The sequence below is a fragment of the Callospermophilus lateralis genome, chromosome 16 (assembly GCF_048772815.1).
Source record: "Callospermophilus lateralis isolate mCalLat2 chromosome 16, mCalLat2.hap1, whole genome shotgun sequence".
NCBI classification, from domain to species: domain Eukaryota; kingdom Metazoa; phylum Chordata; class Mammalia; order Rodentia; family Sciuridae; genus Callospermophilus; species Callospermophilus lateralis.
In genome coordinates this window covers 53,549,042-53,568,039 of record NC_135320.1, presented here as the reverse complement: position 1 = coordinate 53,568,039, position 18,998 = coordinate 53,549,042, and the positions used below count along the sequence as shown (strand labels likewise).

Here is an 18,998-nt window from a genome sequence, read left to right as displayed (position 1 = left end):
AACTTTACTTTGGAGAAGTTACCCAGACTCAGCCAAGGTATTCTGGCTACTCCCTCACTGGTCTCCAAAATAATTTGTATATATTACATTTGAAGAACTTATAAAAAATATCACTGCAATTTTTGAATCAAATGTCTTTTTAAATACAATCAATCTACAAATATATGAAAAAATGTTCAACATCTCTAGCAATTAAAGAAATACAAATCAAAACTATTCTAAGATTTCATCTCACTCCAGTCAGAATGGCAAGTATCAAGAATACAAGCAATAAGAAGTGTTGGCGAGGATGTGGGGAAAAATGTGCACTCATAATTGCTGGTGGCATTGCAAATTGGTGCAACCACTCTGGAAAGCAGTACAGAAATTCCTCAAAAAACTTGGAATGGAACCAAAATATGACTAGCTATCCCACTCCTTGGTTTATACCCACAGGCCTTAAAATCAGCATACTACAGTAATGCAGCCACATCAATGTTTATAGCAACTCAATTCACGATAGTCAAACTATGGAACCAACCTAGATGCCCTTCAAAAGATGAATGGATAGAGAACATGTGGTACATATACACAATGGAATATTACTCAGTCTTAAAGAAGAATGAAATTATGGCATTTGCTGGTAAACGGATAGAACTAGCAATATCAGGCTAAGTGAAATAAGCCAATCCCAATAAACCAAAGGCCAAATGTTTTCTCTGATAAGTGAATGATGATCCATAGTAGGGGGTGAGTAGGGAAGAATGAAGGAACTTTGGATTATGCAAAGGGGAGTGAGGGGAAGGGAGGAGCTGTAGGGATTGGAAGGATGGTGGAATTATACAGACATTATTATGTATGCATCATACATTGATTACATGACTAGTGTGACTCTGCACCTGTATAGTCAGAGGAATGAGAAGTCATGCTCCATTTGTGTACAATGTGTCAAAATGCATTCTATTGTCATGTATAACTAACTAGAACAAATTTTAAAAAGTGTCTCTTCTCCCTCCTCTTTGGTACAAGGCATCCAGGACATGGGCAGGCTGTTAACACACATCAAATACCTGTTGAGAGAATGAGTGAAGGAACACACAAATGAAGTAATTTTCTAAGAGAGAGACTTTCCCACTCTATAATGATCAGAATGAGGATGCTCACATTTGAATTTCTCTAGAAAGATGTTTCTTATATACCTCATATTTCAATAATCAATATTGTTCATTGCAATTCCTTTCATTCCTTTGAGCCTAACATCTCAAAATTCCAACTTTAGAGAAAAAACGATAAAGTTGGAAGAATTTTGGAATGGATGGTAGTTTATTTTTCTAGTGCCAAATGAACATTTGAAGTATAGCATTTTTGGCCATAGACTTTGTCCACTGACACCAGAACATTCCAGGAAATGACATTTCAAATAAACAGTTTCACATCCAGTAAACCACAAACACACAAAAAAGTCTTCAACAGCACTTCACAGCAAATAGCCTTCTGTTGACAGTTACTCGGGAAAGACTGATTATATTTACAAAGCACAAAGATCTCGTTATATTAATTGAGTATAATTTAAGCTGATGGCTTGGGCGAAAGAGTAAATCTTCGAGTTGTGAGAAAGAAGGGCAAGAGAGAAGACACCAGAAGGATATTGCTTAGAAAAAGATTTCAAAATATCAGAAAGCCCCACTGGACCAACACTTCAAATTAACAAGCCACCAAGGGACTCCAACACGCATGCCACATGACACGTCATTCGAGGAAAAGCATCCAGAAGGAGTGTCATTTTTTTCTTGGGAAGAAAAAAATCACTGCAGAGCTTTTCATATTTCACCAATTAAACAGTTTGGGCTCAATGTAATTAAATAATATCATTATGAATCCATTGCTTGGTCCCAAGCCCAAGGCCCTATTTCTTATTCAAGTATATCAGTAATTTTTGTCCAGATCCTACATGGCATATGTCGGGCCCAGTTCTTCCTGTTAAAATACATTGGCAATCTACAAATCAAAATCCATAAATTTAACATGGAAGCATAAGACTTGGTGGGTGAAATTACAGGAAGTGAAGGGCACAGTGGAGACAGGGCACTTAATCTAAGCAAGACGTGCGTGTTGGAAGCAACTAGGAGGAATTTAAGACTCCAGAAAATTTAGTATAAAGATGGAAAAAAGTGGAGGGGTGAGTGGGTTTTCATCATACAAGAGATGGTGGCTTAAATGTTAAAGGCAAAGGATATTTTAGGGATACCATAGCAGCTGGCCCTAGAATTACATTGGTAAAACTAACATTAAATTAGGAGGCAAAGTAATCGACTCATGGGTGTGGAAGGAAAAAATTTTGTTAAAAAAAGTTATCCTCCCTTATATTAAAAATATGATTCATAGTCATGCTTATTAAATTATAAAAGCTAACATTTACTGGGAATTTGAGTTGGGTCAGGCCCTCTTCTACATATATTATGTGTTCATTTAACTTTCAAAGCAACCCCGTGAGGGAAGTCTGATTTTTATCCTCATTTCACAGATGAAATTACACAGCTAGGAAATCGCAGGATTGAGAAGTGAACCCAGGCAGCTGGTTCCAGAGGGGTGTGTGTGTGTGTGTGTGTGTGTGTGTGTGTGTTTGTGTGTGTGTGTTAAGTATATCATGTTCTGCTTCATAAACACGTACTCAAAATAAATGTTATTCTTCATTTTATTCACATGTTTACATACGTTTTTCAGAAATCTTTCAGAGGTAGAGTTCTGAATTGAAAAGACTGATGACTAGCTATCAAAAGCAACTGAAGTCAATGTGCTGTCAGAGCGGGAAGAAAGATATCCGGTTCACCTGGGCATGGTACTTGACATTTATCTATGCAATTGAATTGAACTCAACTAACTGTGATTTAGGGTCCCATGCTGAGTGTCAGAGCATGGAGATTCAAAGCCTAGAGAAGACACAATTTTTATTTCAACCTAGAGCAAATAAAATACTTGGGAGGCTTACAACTGACTAGAGATGAGGAAAATGAAGTCCAGAGAGTTCAAATGACCCACCTGGGGCCAAAAAAAGCAGTTTGTAGCACAGAGTCACCTAAAATCAATTCAGATGAATCTCGTTTCTCTTTCTTCTTCACCATTCCACTTCCAATCAAGTTGGTTGAATGCACTGAAATAAACTTAATTTCCAGAAAATTTTCTGCGTTCTATAAAGAGGAAAAATGTTTTTGCTTCTGTCTTCTTTACTCTAGAGCCCACCTCATTCTGGAACGATGTGAGGCAAGAAAAAGAGAACATTTTTTAGGGAATGGGAAAGAGGAAAGCATTCATGGAGTTTCTCAGATCTTGTCTGAAGGAATGTAATTTTTGGTTTTACTTGATGGACAATTCCTCTCTCCAGTGCTACCCATTCTAAAAGTAGACATTGAAGCTACGTGTATATTGATGATTATGCGTGTGTGTGTGTGTGTGTGTGTGTGTGTGTGTGTGTGTCTTCAAATCTCTTCTATGGCTCTTAAGAACTGAGGACACATTCTAAACTTCTCTGTGTGCCCAGCTTTCACAAAGGGCTTTATGAAAAGCATAGTAGGTGCTCAACGACTCTTTTCTGTCACATATGGTAATGATGATGAAGGTATATGTATATGTAATGTAGGGTTTCAAGTGTTTCTTTAAAGAAAGAAAAATCCTATATTCAAGTAACCTAGAGATTTTTTTTAGTACCTCATTTTAGTGTTTCTCAAATTGGAACTATTATCCTCCCTCTCCCAAGGTCATTTGGCAGTGCCTAGAGACATTTTGGTTGTCCCAATTTGAGGGGGGGTAGGTGTTACTAGCACCAAGTGAATAACAGTCAGGGATGCTGCAAAACATCTTACCACACAGGAGACACACCATACAACAAAATGTTTTCTGATTCAAAATGTCAGTAATGCTGAGATTGGGAAACCCTGCCCTACTGAGAAGTAAAAACATGCAGAACCATCTTTGCATCTCTCCATTTTAAAACAGAAAACACAAGTAAGCCAGGCATAGTCATGCAAACCTGTAATCCCAGCAACTCGGGAGACTGAGCAGGAGGATCGTGAGTTCAAAGCCAGCCTCAGCAACTTAGAGAGGCTCTAAGCAACTCAGAGAGATTGGGTCTCTAAATAAAAAATAAAGAAGAGTTAGCGATGTGGCTCAGTGGTTAAGTGCCCCTGGGTTCAATCCTCAGTGCCAAAAAGAAATGAATAAAATTAAAATTTAAATTAAAAAAAAGTAAGATATAAATCTAAATACTACATCAAAGAAATAAGACCATTTTAGCAATCTATTATTAAGAAGATGCACATTTTTTCATATGCCTGTATATGAGATTAGAAGGGTTTGCTAAAAAGAGTAGGAAACACGAAGTAAGACATATGCTCCCAAAGAAGCAGTGCAATGTTCTGATCTTTACTACATCTGAAAACCAGGTTACTCCACAGTTATGGTACAAGACATTCTGCTGATAAGCACTTCAAAAACCACCACAGGTCTGATCAGGCATGGAACTTTCAGTTCGGACTATTTTGTCAAAAATTTCTAACCACACTCAAAATCCACCTATTTGGCCAGCGCACAGAGAAAATACATGTAATTTGTTTGCAAATTTGGTCACTGAATTAAACTGCTTTTGCTATTAGCCATCCCCTTTTATGTTTCACCATCTGACCCACATCTGGGTTTACCTGGAAGGTCCAATTTCTCATCCCAGATTCCTATTGTGTCTGGAGGAATCATACCTTTTTCGTTATCCTAACAGCTTGGAAATGTCTTATGATGAAGAAGGAAAGGAAGTAGGGTAGCTGCCAACCTCTCCGCACTTGGTCATGGTTTCCTTGCACAGTCTCTAGGTGATGGGTTACATTTGCTTCAGTTTTATTTGCTTGTTCATTTTCCCCAGTGGCTGATAATAACATGTGATACTTTGGATGTCTGGAGAACACTCAAATAAAAACGTCTTTCTTTAAGGGAATAAATTAGTTCTTTTCTGGGAATCAACAACAACAAAAAAAATATAAGCCTCAGGAGTATCTTTGAACATACCATAGGAACTAATCTGTTAAGAATTTTGTGTATTAAGTTCAACATGTCACTACTGAGATCCTCACGCCTTGGTGAACAATTTTCTAAATATTTACCGAGATCTTTAATAAGTGAGAGTGCTTCCCATGATATGAAGGCTCCACCACCATCATCCATGGCACCCTGCCCAACATCCCAGCTGTCCAGATGTCCACTGACCAGCACAACCTAGAACAAATAAAAGTCACAAACTAAGCAAGCTGACATCATAGGCATCAGAAACACAAAAATGAAACTTTTATGTTTCCTTTTCTATTTTTATATCTATCCCACTAGCAGAATACTTGGTATAGCAGCATTGCATAAGGAGTCTAAGGTCATTTTAATAGTAATAAAAGTCCTCTCCTTATTAATAAATGAGTACTAAAGAAATTGGTTTAATATTGACAGATGTTTGGTAATCTTATTACATAAATTAAAACTAAAATGTACTTAAAACTTCAATCATATTCTTAATTGTCTCTCATTTTAGAAAACACATAATAAAGAAGTATCAAATTGAATTTGAATGGAAAAAGGGGAATAATACTTTATTTATTTAAACATTCACTTTTTAGTCATAGTTGGACACAATACCTTTTATTTTATTTATTTATTTTCAAATGGTGCTGAGGATCAAACCCAGGGCCTTGCACATGGTAGGCAAGCGCTCTACCACTGAGCCACAACCCCAGACCTAATACTTTGTTTTTTAAAATATTGCATTTTATACATTATACTTTACTTTTAGTGTTGAATAATTAAGTAGCTAGATTTAAAAATTAAACTCGTTGAATGGAAGATCTTTAAGAGAGATTTCAATTTACATTAGTTTTAAATAAACCTAGAGATTACACGATGAATTTTAAATTACCATAAGTCTAAGCTGTTTTTCAAGAAACATTATTGTCTCTAGGAATATATTAAAAAATGTTTCTCTGGAATTAAATTTTATGGGCACATTTCAAACACATTAAAAACTAAACAAAATGATGATAGGATGTTGATATGAAAAAAATATGCCCTGATTCCTACAATGTCATATAATAAAGAAATATCAAGTTAGGTGGATTATAGAGCAAAATAAAGATTTTAGAGACATGAATAGAGCAGCTTTGCCAACTTAGAGTAAGCAAAGATTTCTTAAACTGGACACAAAAATCAGTAGGGAAGCCTATGACCTCACAGTCCCTTTCCCAACTATGAAGGTACCTCCACAAGACTGTGTGTGTGTGTGGGGGGGGGCGGGTGCGTATGTGTATATATGTGATTAACAAAGCAATGTACTAGAATGTTCATAACAGAAAATCCATAAGACCCCACCCTCCTCCCAAAAGGAAATGACTGGAACACCTGCTAACAGTAGAAAGAATAAATTGTTTTCTTGAATAGGACACTGCACAGCAATAAGAATGAACAGACACAATACACAATAAATGTGGATAAATTCATAAACATAATGAAGGATGAAAGAAGCCAGATACAAAATAATATACTGTGCACAATTCCATTTACATCAAGCATAAAAGCCAGCAGGAAAGTGGTTCCCCTTGGTGAGGAGGGCTGGTGACAGGGAGGGGGTCTGAGGCGAGCTTCTTGGGGCGGGCCATGCTGTTTCCTGATGAGGGTCCTGGTTGAGCAGGCATGCTCAGCTTGCAGAAGTATGCCATATCATACATTTAGCATTTTTGCTCTGAGAATATTACACTTCAATATGAAGTCTAAAAAAAAGTTCAACAGGTTGATATCTATGCACAGCATGTAGTAATAAGCAAACCAAAATTGAACCAATCTTCTTGATAGTTAAAATAAAAATTCCCCATTATGCCGAGAAAGCAGGGACTTTGACCTAAAATATCAGGGTGGCCCTTTGTATTGCCTGGTCCCCTGAGCAGCTGTGGGCTATCCCTTTGACTATATGCAGACCCAGCCTAGTATGACCTCATTGTAGTCACAAACAGGGATAATGCCCCAGACTAACAAGTGGCCATGTGATGGACCCAAATGGATTGTTTCTAAGGGGCAGGGGGAAAAACAAAACAAAACAAAACAAAAAGAAAGAAAGAAAGAATCATGGTGATCATGGTGCAATAGCTGGAACTTTTGATTTAGAGTGTGGTGTAATCCCATGTGAGACAAGAGAGCATAATTAGTCAACATTCTCATCAATTTCACAACCATTTTTTTCAATAAGGTTGCAGTGGATTAAAAATGGCAAAATGTGTTCTAATAAACTTTTTCTCAGATAACACTTTTTCTCGGATAAATAAAAGTTACAAAATCAAGAAGGCTATTACTTTATCCTTCAAACTTCCTTCACAATATCTGGGGTTTTATAATCATACTTCGTTATGTTTTCTTAAGTGCCTCCTTTTTCTAAACCAGAATTATTACTTACACTCAGTAGTTAAAAGATGGTTTTCAATAATAGAAAACTAAATGATATCTCATAGGATAAGGTCTTTGATACAACGCTATAGAAGAATAATTATATGTCATTTAGCTTGTGAGAGATTTTTTCAAATAAGAAAAAAATTGGAGGCCACAATACTATAGCTATAATTTCAATATCTATTGATTTTAAACTAGGTAATAATAAAAAAATACTTCTCATTCATCAGCATTTTTGAATGGACTTGAATCTTTCTGATTATAAGAACTTCTGCATACACTTAGAAAATAGTAGTGCAAGAAGGTTTCATTCAAAATGGTGTCTGGCCAACATTTCTTAACACAGTCTGAAGATACTCCATAAAAATATACAAAACTCACAAAGCTGCTGAAAAATCTGCCTTAGGTCAAGGTCAGGCATAAATGAAGTTTAATTATAATGAAGCTGGACCTGGCTTAAGCAAACAGAAACAGACTACCCTGAGCTGTAGTAAACTCGTTTCATGAAAGATAATCACCTAGAAGAAGTCAGAAAACACACAGTTCCTTCACTGCCTCCCTTGTCAGATATGGAGCCCCTAGAGCAAAAATATGGCCTAGAGCCAACAGAGACAGATGTGGGCACCTGTGTCTCTCCTCCTCTTGTACTGCTCCCTGAGGCAGCGAGAACACTGACCAATTCTTTACCCCCCCTGACTTGCTTTCCACCACCATCTCTTCCAAAGGCAGTACAGAGTTAAATTGATTGAAAACAACAGCAACTGAAATAACAGCCCAAACAAAACAACTGGGAAGAAAGAATGGGGGGTCCAGCGCTCAAGGATGTTCAGCTTATTCATTGTGCAGCAGACATTAGCTCTGACTCCCACAGGCTTTGGGAATCGGGGAAGAATCTAGCATCGCAGGGCAGAAATGCAGAGGGTGCAAGGTTGCTGGGGTGAGGAATCAGCCTGGCAATGGCACAGCCACCTGAAGGTCTGTGGTAGGTCTCCCAGAGATGAGCTGGACGAAAGTATGGAAGGATGGTGAGCAGACCCAAGACAAGCCCTCTCTCCTCTGTTACTGGCACTTACAGAGACACTGAATCCAAATGGATTCACCTGACTTAAAAGATACCTAAGCACATGATCAAAATATGGCGGAACAAGAGAGTACAGTCTCAGGGGAACTGCATTTTTATGAACTGAGCTAATGTAAGGTATCAGAGAAAATGTCATGATCTTTGGAATCTGTTGATGATTTCCTTCCACCATCTGACTGAGTTCTGATTAAATGGTGAAGATACAGAAATGAACAAAGTGGAATTACGTTCTGCTGGGGGAGATGGAAAACAAACACACACACACACACACAATATCAAGGCAGTACTAAGTGCCATAAAGAAAACTTAAGACAGAGAAAGAGAATAGAGGATGTTGGCAGGGAGTGGATGGAAAAAGGAAGCTGTGTTAGGTAGAAATGTCGGGAGCGGGGGTCTCTCCCTAAGGAGATGACATTTGAGTAGAGACCTGCAGGAACACAGAAAGTGAGCCCTGAAAAATCTGGACAAAGAACATTCTCGGCAGCATGGAAACATGTAAAAGCTCTGAGTGGCAACACAGGTGACCTGTTTGAAGTCTGGCAAGAGGGCTGCTGCGACTGGAGCGGAGACAGCAGGAAGGGAGAAGTGGCCAGAGGGACGCTTGAGGCTGAAGAAGCAAGGAGGAGCCTGTAGGCCACACGGGGAACGTGGACCCTATTCTAACTGGGAGGAGAAGCTGGGGGAAATCACAGGACCCAGCTGATGCCTAAATATTGTTGCTAGTATGGAGAAAGAGTGAAGGAGGAAAGGAAGGAAGGCCAATTTCACAGAAAGTAATTCATCAGAAATCAATTAGCAAGGGAAAATCCGTCTGTTCCCTCTTAAAATGTACACAGTCCCAGGAGAATGGTGTCCCCACCTAACAATGACAAAAAGCTGGATAGTCCATGCATCATACCTTTTCAAAGTGTGGTTCAGAGATTCAACAAGATGGACAGAGCTCCAGGGGATGACAAGCCCTTCCAAAGAGAGGTGGGACCCAAGAACTGTTCTGCCTTTGGCCTGACAGGAAGGAAAGGTGGACAAAGTGGAAAGGAAGAAAGCAAATGAAATGCTAATGAATTCTGAGAGGGCAAATGTGGGTTGGCCTGAGAGTAGAATTTCTGGAAGTCCCACGTAAGGGCACTTGGTGTCCATTTTCTACATCTTTTTCACAGGCCTCTGTTTAGTGCTCTCAAGAAAAACTGGAAGCTGGGCATTAGCCCTGGCACAGCCTGCCACAGGGGAGCAGGGGTGCATGGGTGCAGGTGATGGCCGACGCTGCTGGGAGGTGGCCCACAAACATGCCTCTGGGACCCTTCTCTCCCATGAAACAGGGCCATCTCTCTGAGGGAGAAGCAGAAAACTGTCCTGAATGCCAGCTGCCGAGAAGGGTCAGTGGCATGGGCAGAGGGGTAGGAAGTGGCACTCCTGTCCTGCATTGACACTGGGGGAAATGTGTGTGCTTCCTGGCCTCTGGAGAAGGGCAGGAAGCCTACTCAGGCCCACAGTGCTGCATAGACAGACAGAATGATGAGTCCTACTGCACTGGAAAGGGGCACGGAGGTAGGAGGGGAGTAATATGTTGAGGAAGCCCACCCTTGAGCCCAGGCATACAGGGCTAAGACCAAGGGGTAGGAGGACCAAGAAATCACCCTGTCCCCATCAGGCTGAGTCACAGGCAGAGCAGAAACAGTTTCTAGCCAGGGAAGGACAGGAGCACAGAGATGCACCTTCTGCAGTGCAGACACAGAGAGCCTGTTGAAAGCTGAGGATGAGCCCGGACACCGTGCAGATGCCTCCAGCAATGCAAACCCCAAACTAAAGCAGAGTAGCACCAGCCTGTGAAGCATGTGAGCACCCAGCAATGAAACCCAAACCCAGCTCCACTCTGCATGGACCCAGTCAACTGCACCACGTTCGTTACAGGAGGTGTTCTCACCTGGGGATATAAATATTGACATTGATTCTCTTAGTGCCCATCCTTCTCTTACATCCAGCGTCTAGCATCCAATTAAAAATTATGAGATACAAGAGAAGAAAAAGTAAACCAATCCATTATCACAAAGCCCAGTATTCAGCAGAACCAGACCCAGATATCATCTAAATGTTTAAAGTATTAGATAAGGATTTTTTAAAGACATGATTAATATGTTAATGGATCTAATGAAAAGATGGGGCATTTTATTAGATATGCCAAAACTAAAATCAAATGTAAATGCTAAAAGTGAAAAACATAATGATTATAGATGGACTTAATACTTGAGTGTAAAAGTCAAAATTTAAGTTTTTATAAGAAAATAAAACCATATCTTCAGTGGGGAATAGAAGAGTTTTAAAATAGGATATAAAAAATTCAAAGCAGGGGCTGGAGTTGTGGCTCAGTGGTAGAGCCCTTGCCTGGCATGTGTAAGGCCCTGGGTTCGATCCTTAGCACCACACATAAATAAATAAATAAAGTGAAAAATTCATTGACAACTAAAAAATATTTTTAAAAAGATTCAAAGTAGGAAAAGGAAGATGCACATATTCAACTACAATAAAATGCAGCCTTGAGTGCTGGGGATATAGCTTAGTTGTTAGAGCGCTTGCCTTGCATATACAAGGCCCTGGGTTTGATCCTCAGAACCACACACACACACACACACACACAAATGCAGCCTTTATGTTCATCAAGAGATCAAGAGAAATCACAGAATGAGAGGAGTAGGCACCAACTGGGAGAAGATACTTATAATATACATATAGCCCAAAACATGTGATTTTGTATTCAAAAGAGATAAAGAATTCCTACTAATTGACAAGAATAAAACAAGCAACTCGAAGGTAAGTGGATAAGAGATAAACAAGCATTTCATAAAAAAAGAAAATACAAATGGACATCAAGCATTTAAAAGATGACCAACCTCATAATCGATGAGGGACATTTAAACTCAGTCCTCCATAAGACACCTCTTTGCAAATGACTGGAAAGAAGCTTAAGATCTGACACTACAAAGTCTTAGCAAGGATACTGAGCAATAGGAATTCTCATCTCCTCTTGGTAGGAGCAGGAAATTAGTAAGATCATTCAGGAAAACAACTGGGCATATCCTTGTAAGGGTGAATATATGTGCATCCCATATCCAACAATTCCACTTAAGGTGTAGAGGAATTCCAATTAGGGTGTAGAGGAATTCCAGGGCTTGAGTTCTAGAACACATCTACCAAAATAGTCAGAAGCAATCAGGTAACAAATTGAAAACAGTCCCAAGGTCTATCAACAGTAGAATGGATGAATAAATTGTGGCTCAGACATATAGTAAAATATTACAAAATAGTGAAAATGACTTACAGTTGTATATACAAATTTAAATGAATCTAAAAACAAAAATCTGGAACAAAAAAGAAAAAATTGCAAGAAGAAATAGAAAGGCTTGACTTTATAAGATAAATTTCAGCTAGGCTGGCAATAGAGTAATACATACAAAAAATGGTAAAACCATGAAGAAAAGCCAAGTACATAACAACAAACCAGAATTAGGGTAGTATTTACATGAACATGGGGTTGGGTCAGAGAGGAGGAGATGCACAGGGAGGGAGACACAAGAGCTTCTGAGGCACTGCTACTGTCTGTTTCTGGAATAGAGTGCTGAGAGCATGTGAGATGCTTCCTTTACAGTTCTCTGGATTGTACACAATAAAGACTTTTGTATATGGGCTTTGTTAGACACTCACAAGAATTACCAAAGACCTACCTTTGAAAGGCATGGGGTCAGACAGTTTTATAAATGAGTTCAACCAAACATTTATCTCATCCTATTTCAATTGTTCTAAAACAGAAAAATATGGACAATATCTATAATTACTTACAAAGCCATAATAACCTTAATATGAAAACCTGACAGATACAATAGTTCCCATAAATACCTATTAGGGATCAAATATAATTGTGCAAATTTGAAATCATTGTATCTAGCAGCTTCTTAAAAGATATTGCAATATTGGCTCCATAGTCTCCAAATGCAACTAGAAGCTGTATACATATCAGAAATACCAAGAAGGGCCGAACATGGTGGCATACGTCTGTAATCCCAGTGGCTTGGGAGGCTGAGGCCAGTCTCAGCTACTTAGTGAGGTCTTAAATAACTCAGCAAGACTCTCTCTCTAAATAAAAAATATAAAGAGGGACTGGGGATGTGGCTTAGTGGTTAAGCATCCCTGAGTTCAATCTCTGCTACCCATCAATCAATCAGTCAGACTGAGAAGAGGCCACTGTTGGGCCACACTTATCTTCTTGGCATGCCTAGCTTTTAACATTTCTCACTGAAATTTAAGTTGTATAGGTATTTATCTAACCTGACCACATTCTTGTTGATCAGTCACTAATAAACAGGATGTCCATTGGACAATGAGGCATGCTTCATTCTACAAATATCTTGGTAAATCAGAACTCAGGAAGACAGCAACTCAGCATGTTTATTTTTGGCTTCTGTGAGGCTTTGTTTTATTTGTAGTCTTAATTTTACTGTGTGTATTTTAAATGGTGCTAGGAGAAGTGTTAGGTCCACAAAGTTTGAGGCCTAATGCATTTCCTGACAGGAAATCCCCAAATTTTCAACAACAAAAAAATGAGATTGAAAAATATGACCTACAAAGGAGGAGGAAAAAGAAACTCATTATTTAGCCTTAGAGAAGAGGCCAAGGAGTGACCTAATAATGGGCTTCAGCTGAGACTGGTCCCTCTGCGGATATATGAACAGCAGAAGAAAATGCAATGGGAACGGATCTTCAGCTGCAGCCATGAGCATTAGGGCCATCAAAGTGATCAAGAATTTTCTGATAAAGGCTGGTCTTTTTTTAAAAAAAAAAAAATGGATAGCAGCGGAAAGATTAGGGAAAATTTCCTTCCTTGGAGGCTTTCTAAAATAGAATAAATGTATAGGTCTTAGATGGAAAACTAAAAGGGAAGGAATAAATAAAACCTCTTAAGGTTCCTACTAACAAAATTCCTAACACAATTATACAGTTTTCAAAAACTTGTAAAGAAATTGTCCTTTGAAAAGTCTCCATAAACGCCACACCATTTTTTTAAAGTTGTTGATGGATCTTCATTTTATTTTTTTTATATGCGGTGATGAGAATCAAACCCAGTGCCTCACACATGCCAGGTAAGTGTGCTACTGCTGAGCCACAGCCTCAGCCTCTCCACACCTTTTTTTTCTGAGCATCTCTTTCTATGCATCTTTTCATACACTTGATTCTAAGCACAGGTGGGCTAGAGATTCTTAAGAAACTGATGTTTTCATGATCCCTGTTGGAGATAAAGCCTTGGCTTTCAGAGGGCAATAGCTGAATGTATTATGCTATTGCTCAGCACAGACAAAAGGGGCTATGTTTGAACAAATATTTTCCTTCCCAGTGATTCAGACTAGGTGGTCCACAGAACAAAGCTAGATCCCTGACATACAGGGTGTGTCCAGAGACAACACAGCAACATCTGTGATGCTCTTGAATTGATTTCTTATCTTCAAGCATTTTTAGTGAAGCTGCTGGGTGCTAGCTTATAGGATGCAGATTCCTTTTGCAAGAAAATGGGCCATCTGCCCACATGTACATGCACCACCACAGCTGCGCCTGAAAAGAGATGCTTCCACTCCCAGACTATCCACTCTGATTTGTGCAGGTCACTCAGATTAGATTCATAAAAGGAAACTCATGCCTGTTCCTAGTTGAATTCTCTGAGCACATTACTGGACTGGTATCTGAGGCTAAAACAAGAAGGGTATAATTTATCTGTGGCTCCTGAAAACCTTGGGCAGATGGAAAATGTGATTGCAGTGTACTTGGAAGAAATGGCTGAAACTGATTAAACATTGATTTGAGGATGGGGCACAGCAGAGAATGTCCATGGAAGGAAATCCTTGTGATGAAACAGAGGCAAAAGAATCATGGAGGAGGAAGGAGGAACATCTGTCAGGTAAAGAGTGAATACCTGACCTGGAGCAGAAGGTGGCCCTGGGATAGATGATCTCCAAGGAACTGTCAACACTAAAGTGCATGATTCTAAAAGAAAAAGGGGGTTATCTTGGCCATTACTCAGTGGGAAGGAACTTCTAATGTTTTCCTATGAGTCTAGTATTGTTTTTCTAAGTTTCTATCATCATGAATTTTTTTCTTCTGGAACCAAAAAAAAAAAGTTTTAATTATACTACGTTAATCATAATATTTATTAAAGAACTCTGCCATCCTAAAAGGAATGTTTAAGGACTTAAAATTTGCCTTTCTGAATAGAAACCATGGGGCAAGCACCAGCTTCCTTTGGAGCCTGGGGTAACCCTGCGAAGGACACAATGATTACAATCAATGACAACACCACACATTGTGTCCTTTGATAATCTATGATGAACTTTCATTTCTGCATTGGCATAAATGTTCTCAGAGTTCTTTTTACTATTTTCTGTCCATGGGCAGAAGGTTCTAGAAATTTATTACCCACCTTGTGAAACAGTATTTCCTTTGATCTGCCCAAACATTACCTTCTCAGGCATGAAATACATAAAACCATGATGTGTAATCATTTTGAAATGAGGCTTTCTTTCTTTCTTTCTTTCTTTCTTTTTTCTATCTTTTTTTAACCTTTTGCAGGCTATGAAGATTGCTACTCCTCCTCCCATAATGTCTTATGGTGTCATTCTGATAGCTCCCTCAGAACTTTCCTAAATTTTACTATATTTTAGAGACATAGCAACCAAGACTGGGATGTGTAGATACCATGAACTTCTTGTATATTATGTCTAAACTATAATAACTTTCATGACAGTTTCCAAAATTTATTTGTCCTCTTTAATTGCATAGAATATGATAAATTTAAAAAGCCTACAATGAGTCTAGATTTCTTTTCTAGATTTCTATACTCTATTAAAGCTATGATGACCTTAGGAGATCACAGGCAATACCTACTTTTACACAGAGAAGTAAAATGATTTGCCCAAGTCACCAGACCTGAGAACAGAATGCAGGGCTCCTGACCCCAGAGCCAAGGGTTATTTCAATCATATCCTTTTGTCTGCTTTACAAAAGATGGTGCAGAGCCTTCCTTTGATGCATGACCTTGTACTTGACTAGGCTAAAAATTATTCTACACCATGATGCTGACACACATAATGGTTATGAGTGCTTTCAACAATTTATGCCTGTCAGCTTGACACAGGCAAGTTACTAAACACCTCTAAACTTAATTTCTCAATCTGTAAAGTGGAAGTAATAATCGAAAGCTACTTTTGAAGTCTTACAACCTTAACATTGTAAGAATTAAAGGAGATGAAGTCTTACCACTGTCTTATTCCCTGACACATGACATGAATTTGTCAAATGATTGCCATCAATTAAGAAATTGATGTTTTCATGATTATACCATAATTATCTTAAGATGACCTCAAACATTGCAAACATTGTTCCTAGGAAAGAGTCACTTGGTAGCTGCAGAGCATAAGTAGATTTCATAGAGTCTGCTTCAGCCTACACTGGTTGAGGGTACTATGTGCTGCCAGTTTGAATTAGAGGGAGTATCAATCACAAGCACATGTTATTTAGAAATGTGACAAATATTCTAAAAATGTTGTTTGGTGAGCCTAATTTAAAACAGCATGAATTTGCTCCATTTGAAAACATCTATAGGCCATGAAATAACTAAGTTACATTTTAATTTCAACTATAGGGTACAAAGGGTGAAAAAGTTACAGCTTAAGCAAGCACATATGCTCAGCCTTCTCTAAAGAACTTGGAGTTACTAGGTAACCAGGCAGCTCCGGGTTTGAACTGAAGCTTCCCATATACCTGGGATGGTTTTGTTGGTTTTGATGAATCTTATAAATGACTCTAGTCAACTTCATGAACAGAGTTGACAAAAATGGCCACACGATGGCCCTCTCCCTAGGAGCTCCTTAAATCTAAGGAGAAGGTGCAAATGGGCCTTGAAGAAAGCATTAAAAGTCTGGAATATTTCATGGAGGAATGAGAAGCATAAGCAGAGGACAAAAAGCACTGGTTGAGGTCCCATGACATGCCATCAAAGCATACTCTGTCGAGAAGAAGTAGAGGTTGTCAGAAATGGGGAGCAGATAAGAAGGGTGACTCTCAATTTGATATGCTATTGTAGACAAAGGTTTAAGTGGAATCTTGTTTAAAGATCAAAGAAAAAACTAGATGGTATCCTTTCCTCTGTTTTAACCCTACACTCTAGCTTTGTATTTGTCCCTCTTATTGCAGCAAAGACCATACGCTTTAGAGGCATAAAGGCCAGGATTTGGAATCTGCCTCCGCCACTTACTAGGAACCTCAGAGGCTGCCTGAGCTCTCTGAGCACCTATTTCAATGTATCTAACAGTGGATATTAATATCCGTCCACTGTGCCACTGGGCAGTGATGGCAAAGGCCTACTGTACTGCCTGGCACCCAGCGCATGCTCAGTCCGTCCACCTTCCTAATCCTTCTTAGAATGGAATTACAGGTTTTATTGTTATCATAATGCCCAATGATGGATGTTGTTAGTAAAGTGGCTCTGACGGTAATTCTCAAGCAGTTGGGGGGGTGGTGGTGTGCGATAAGGAATAAACTCCTCTGGTGATAGGGAGCTGAGGCCAGGACATAGTTTGGGAGGTTCAAAAACAAAAAGGCTGTCCTCTCTGGTTCTGGTGGACTTCTACAAGGGGTCAGGAGGAGCATGCCCTCCACCCCAGTCTCCAGCTAAGACTCACTAGATTTCCCGATGGCACAGGCCTCCTTTTATCCCCTTTCACATCAATTTTTCACAAGGCCTGGAGGACAGTAGAGGCAACTCAAGTTGATTTGTTTGTTTAGTAATAAAATGTGACTCAGAATCAAGCTTTAATTTAGTCCCTAAAAGGAAATAAGATCACTTTTTGTGATCAATGCCCAATTAAAACACATTTCCCATTAATCACTTTGACCTTTACAATTTCAGAGGCATAAAAACATTAAAGAAGTTTACTTTCAACTACTGTGTAATATAACCTACTTTCGCTCAGTGATGAGTATAAACAATGAGTGCATTTTTAAAAAATTAACCTTTATTGTGTTCTTCAAAGGTCAGAATCATACAAAGCTACAGACAAGAAATTAGGGCCAGAAATGAAGCAATGCTTAACAGTTAATGATGAGACTTCTGGTCAACACGGTTCAGCAAATCTACACTATTATGACTCCTCTGCTCCAAACACAAGGCAATTAGGGATGATATATAAAAAGTGAAAACCAAAAGGTTACAGCTTGGCTCCAAGAAGAAGATAAGCATCTCCGTGGACTAGAAATAGATTAGAATCACAAGTAGAGAGTAGATGTGAAGCCAGGGCATCTGCAGGGCACCTGCTGAAGAAGCTAGCATTGACCACTGGGTATTCTGCTCCTCAGGGAAAGAACATAAAATTGCTTTACAGAGGATAAGGGACCTAAGCCAGGATAATTGAGTGAAGTCAAGCAAGGAGATTGGGCTTATGAGAGGAGGCTGAAACAAACAAACAAGAAAACATGGCAAGTGATAAAAATTTATAAAAGTTGGAGCCTGTTGAGGAAAAATGGATGAAGACATGACTCGACACCAGGCTCTCAGTCCAGTCACCTGCTGGCTTAGAGAGAGAATGAGCTATCCTCAAAGTCACTATTAGCAAGAGTGACTGATAAAAAAACTGGCTCTGGACTGGAAGTGTTGCAGGCCAGGTGGAAGTGATAGCAAAACTTCTAGAGGAAAAAATAATGAGCCTAAAGGGAGAGTAAATTCAACAAAAATGGAATTTAAAACAGCCTATGCAAAATAAGTCAGCAAACCAAAATTCCCTATCACACAAAGAACTGTAAGGCTTAAAGTGTCAATAAGAAACAAAGCAAATTAATATTTAAAAAAAAACACAAAGGAAAATCACAAGAGAGGAAAAACAAACGAAAGGATTTCAAGACTAATAGAAAACAACCAACAAAATGGCAATAGTAAATCCTTCCCTTATCAATAATTACAATAAGTGGATGTAATGGATGAAATTCTCCTATTAAAAGATATACAGTAGGCTGGGCATGGTGGCACATGCCTATAATACTAGTGGCTCAAGAGGCTGATGTAGGATGATTGTGAGTTCAAAGCCAGCTTCAGCAATGGCAAGGCTGCAAGGTGCTAAGCAACTCAGTGACATTTGTCTCTAAATAAAATACAAAATAGGGCTGGGGATGTGGCTCAATGGTTAAGTGCCCCTGAGTTCAATCTCAGGTATACCCTTCCCCCATAAATAGACATTCAGGTCTTCTTTAATTTCTTTCTTTAGCATGTTGTAGTTTTCATTATAGAGGTCTTTCACCTCTTTCATTAAATTTAAGATGGAAAGATTTACCTTGTTCTTGGATAGGCAGAATTAATATTGTCAAAATGACCATACTACTAAAATCACTATACAAATTCAATGCAATCCCAATCAAAATCCCAGTGGCATTCCTTATAGAAATAGACACA

General features: G+C 38.9%; 1 protein-coding gene across 2 annotated transcripts in view; it reads right to left on the bottom strand.

Moving 5' to 3' along the window:
* The window catches only part of Cpq (carboxypeptidase Q), a 448,367-nt gene that overhangs the window by 166,072 nt on the left and 263,297 nt on the right, over positions 1 to 18,998 (bottom strand). For both annotated transcript variants that reach the window (XM_077105576.1, XM_076835947.2), the window contains exon 5: positions 5,127 to 5,238. In XM_077105576.1, coding sequence (XP_076961691.1) covers positions 5,127 to 5,238 — 112 coding nt within the window. The remainder of the gene's footprint in view (positions 1 to 5,126; positions 5,239 to 18,998) is intronic.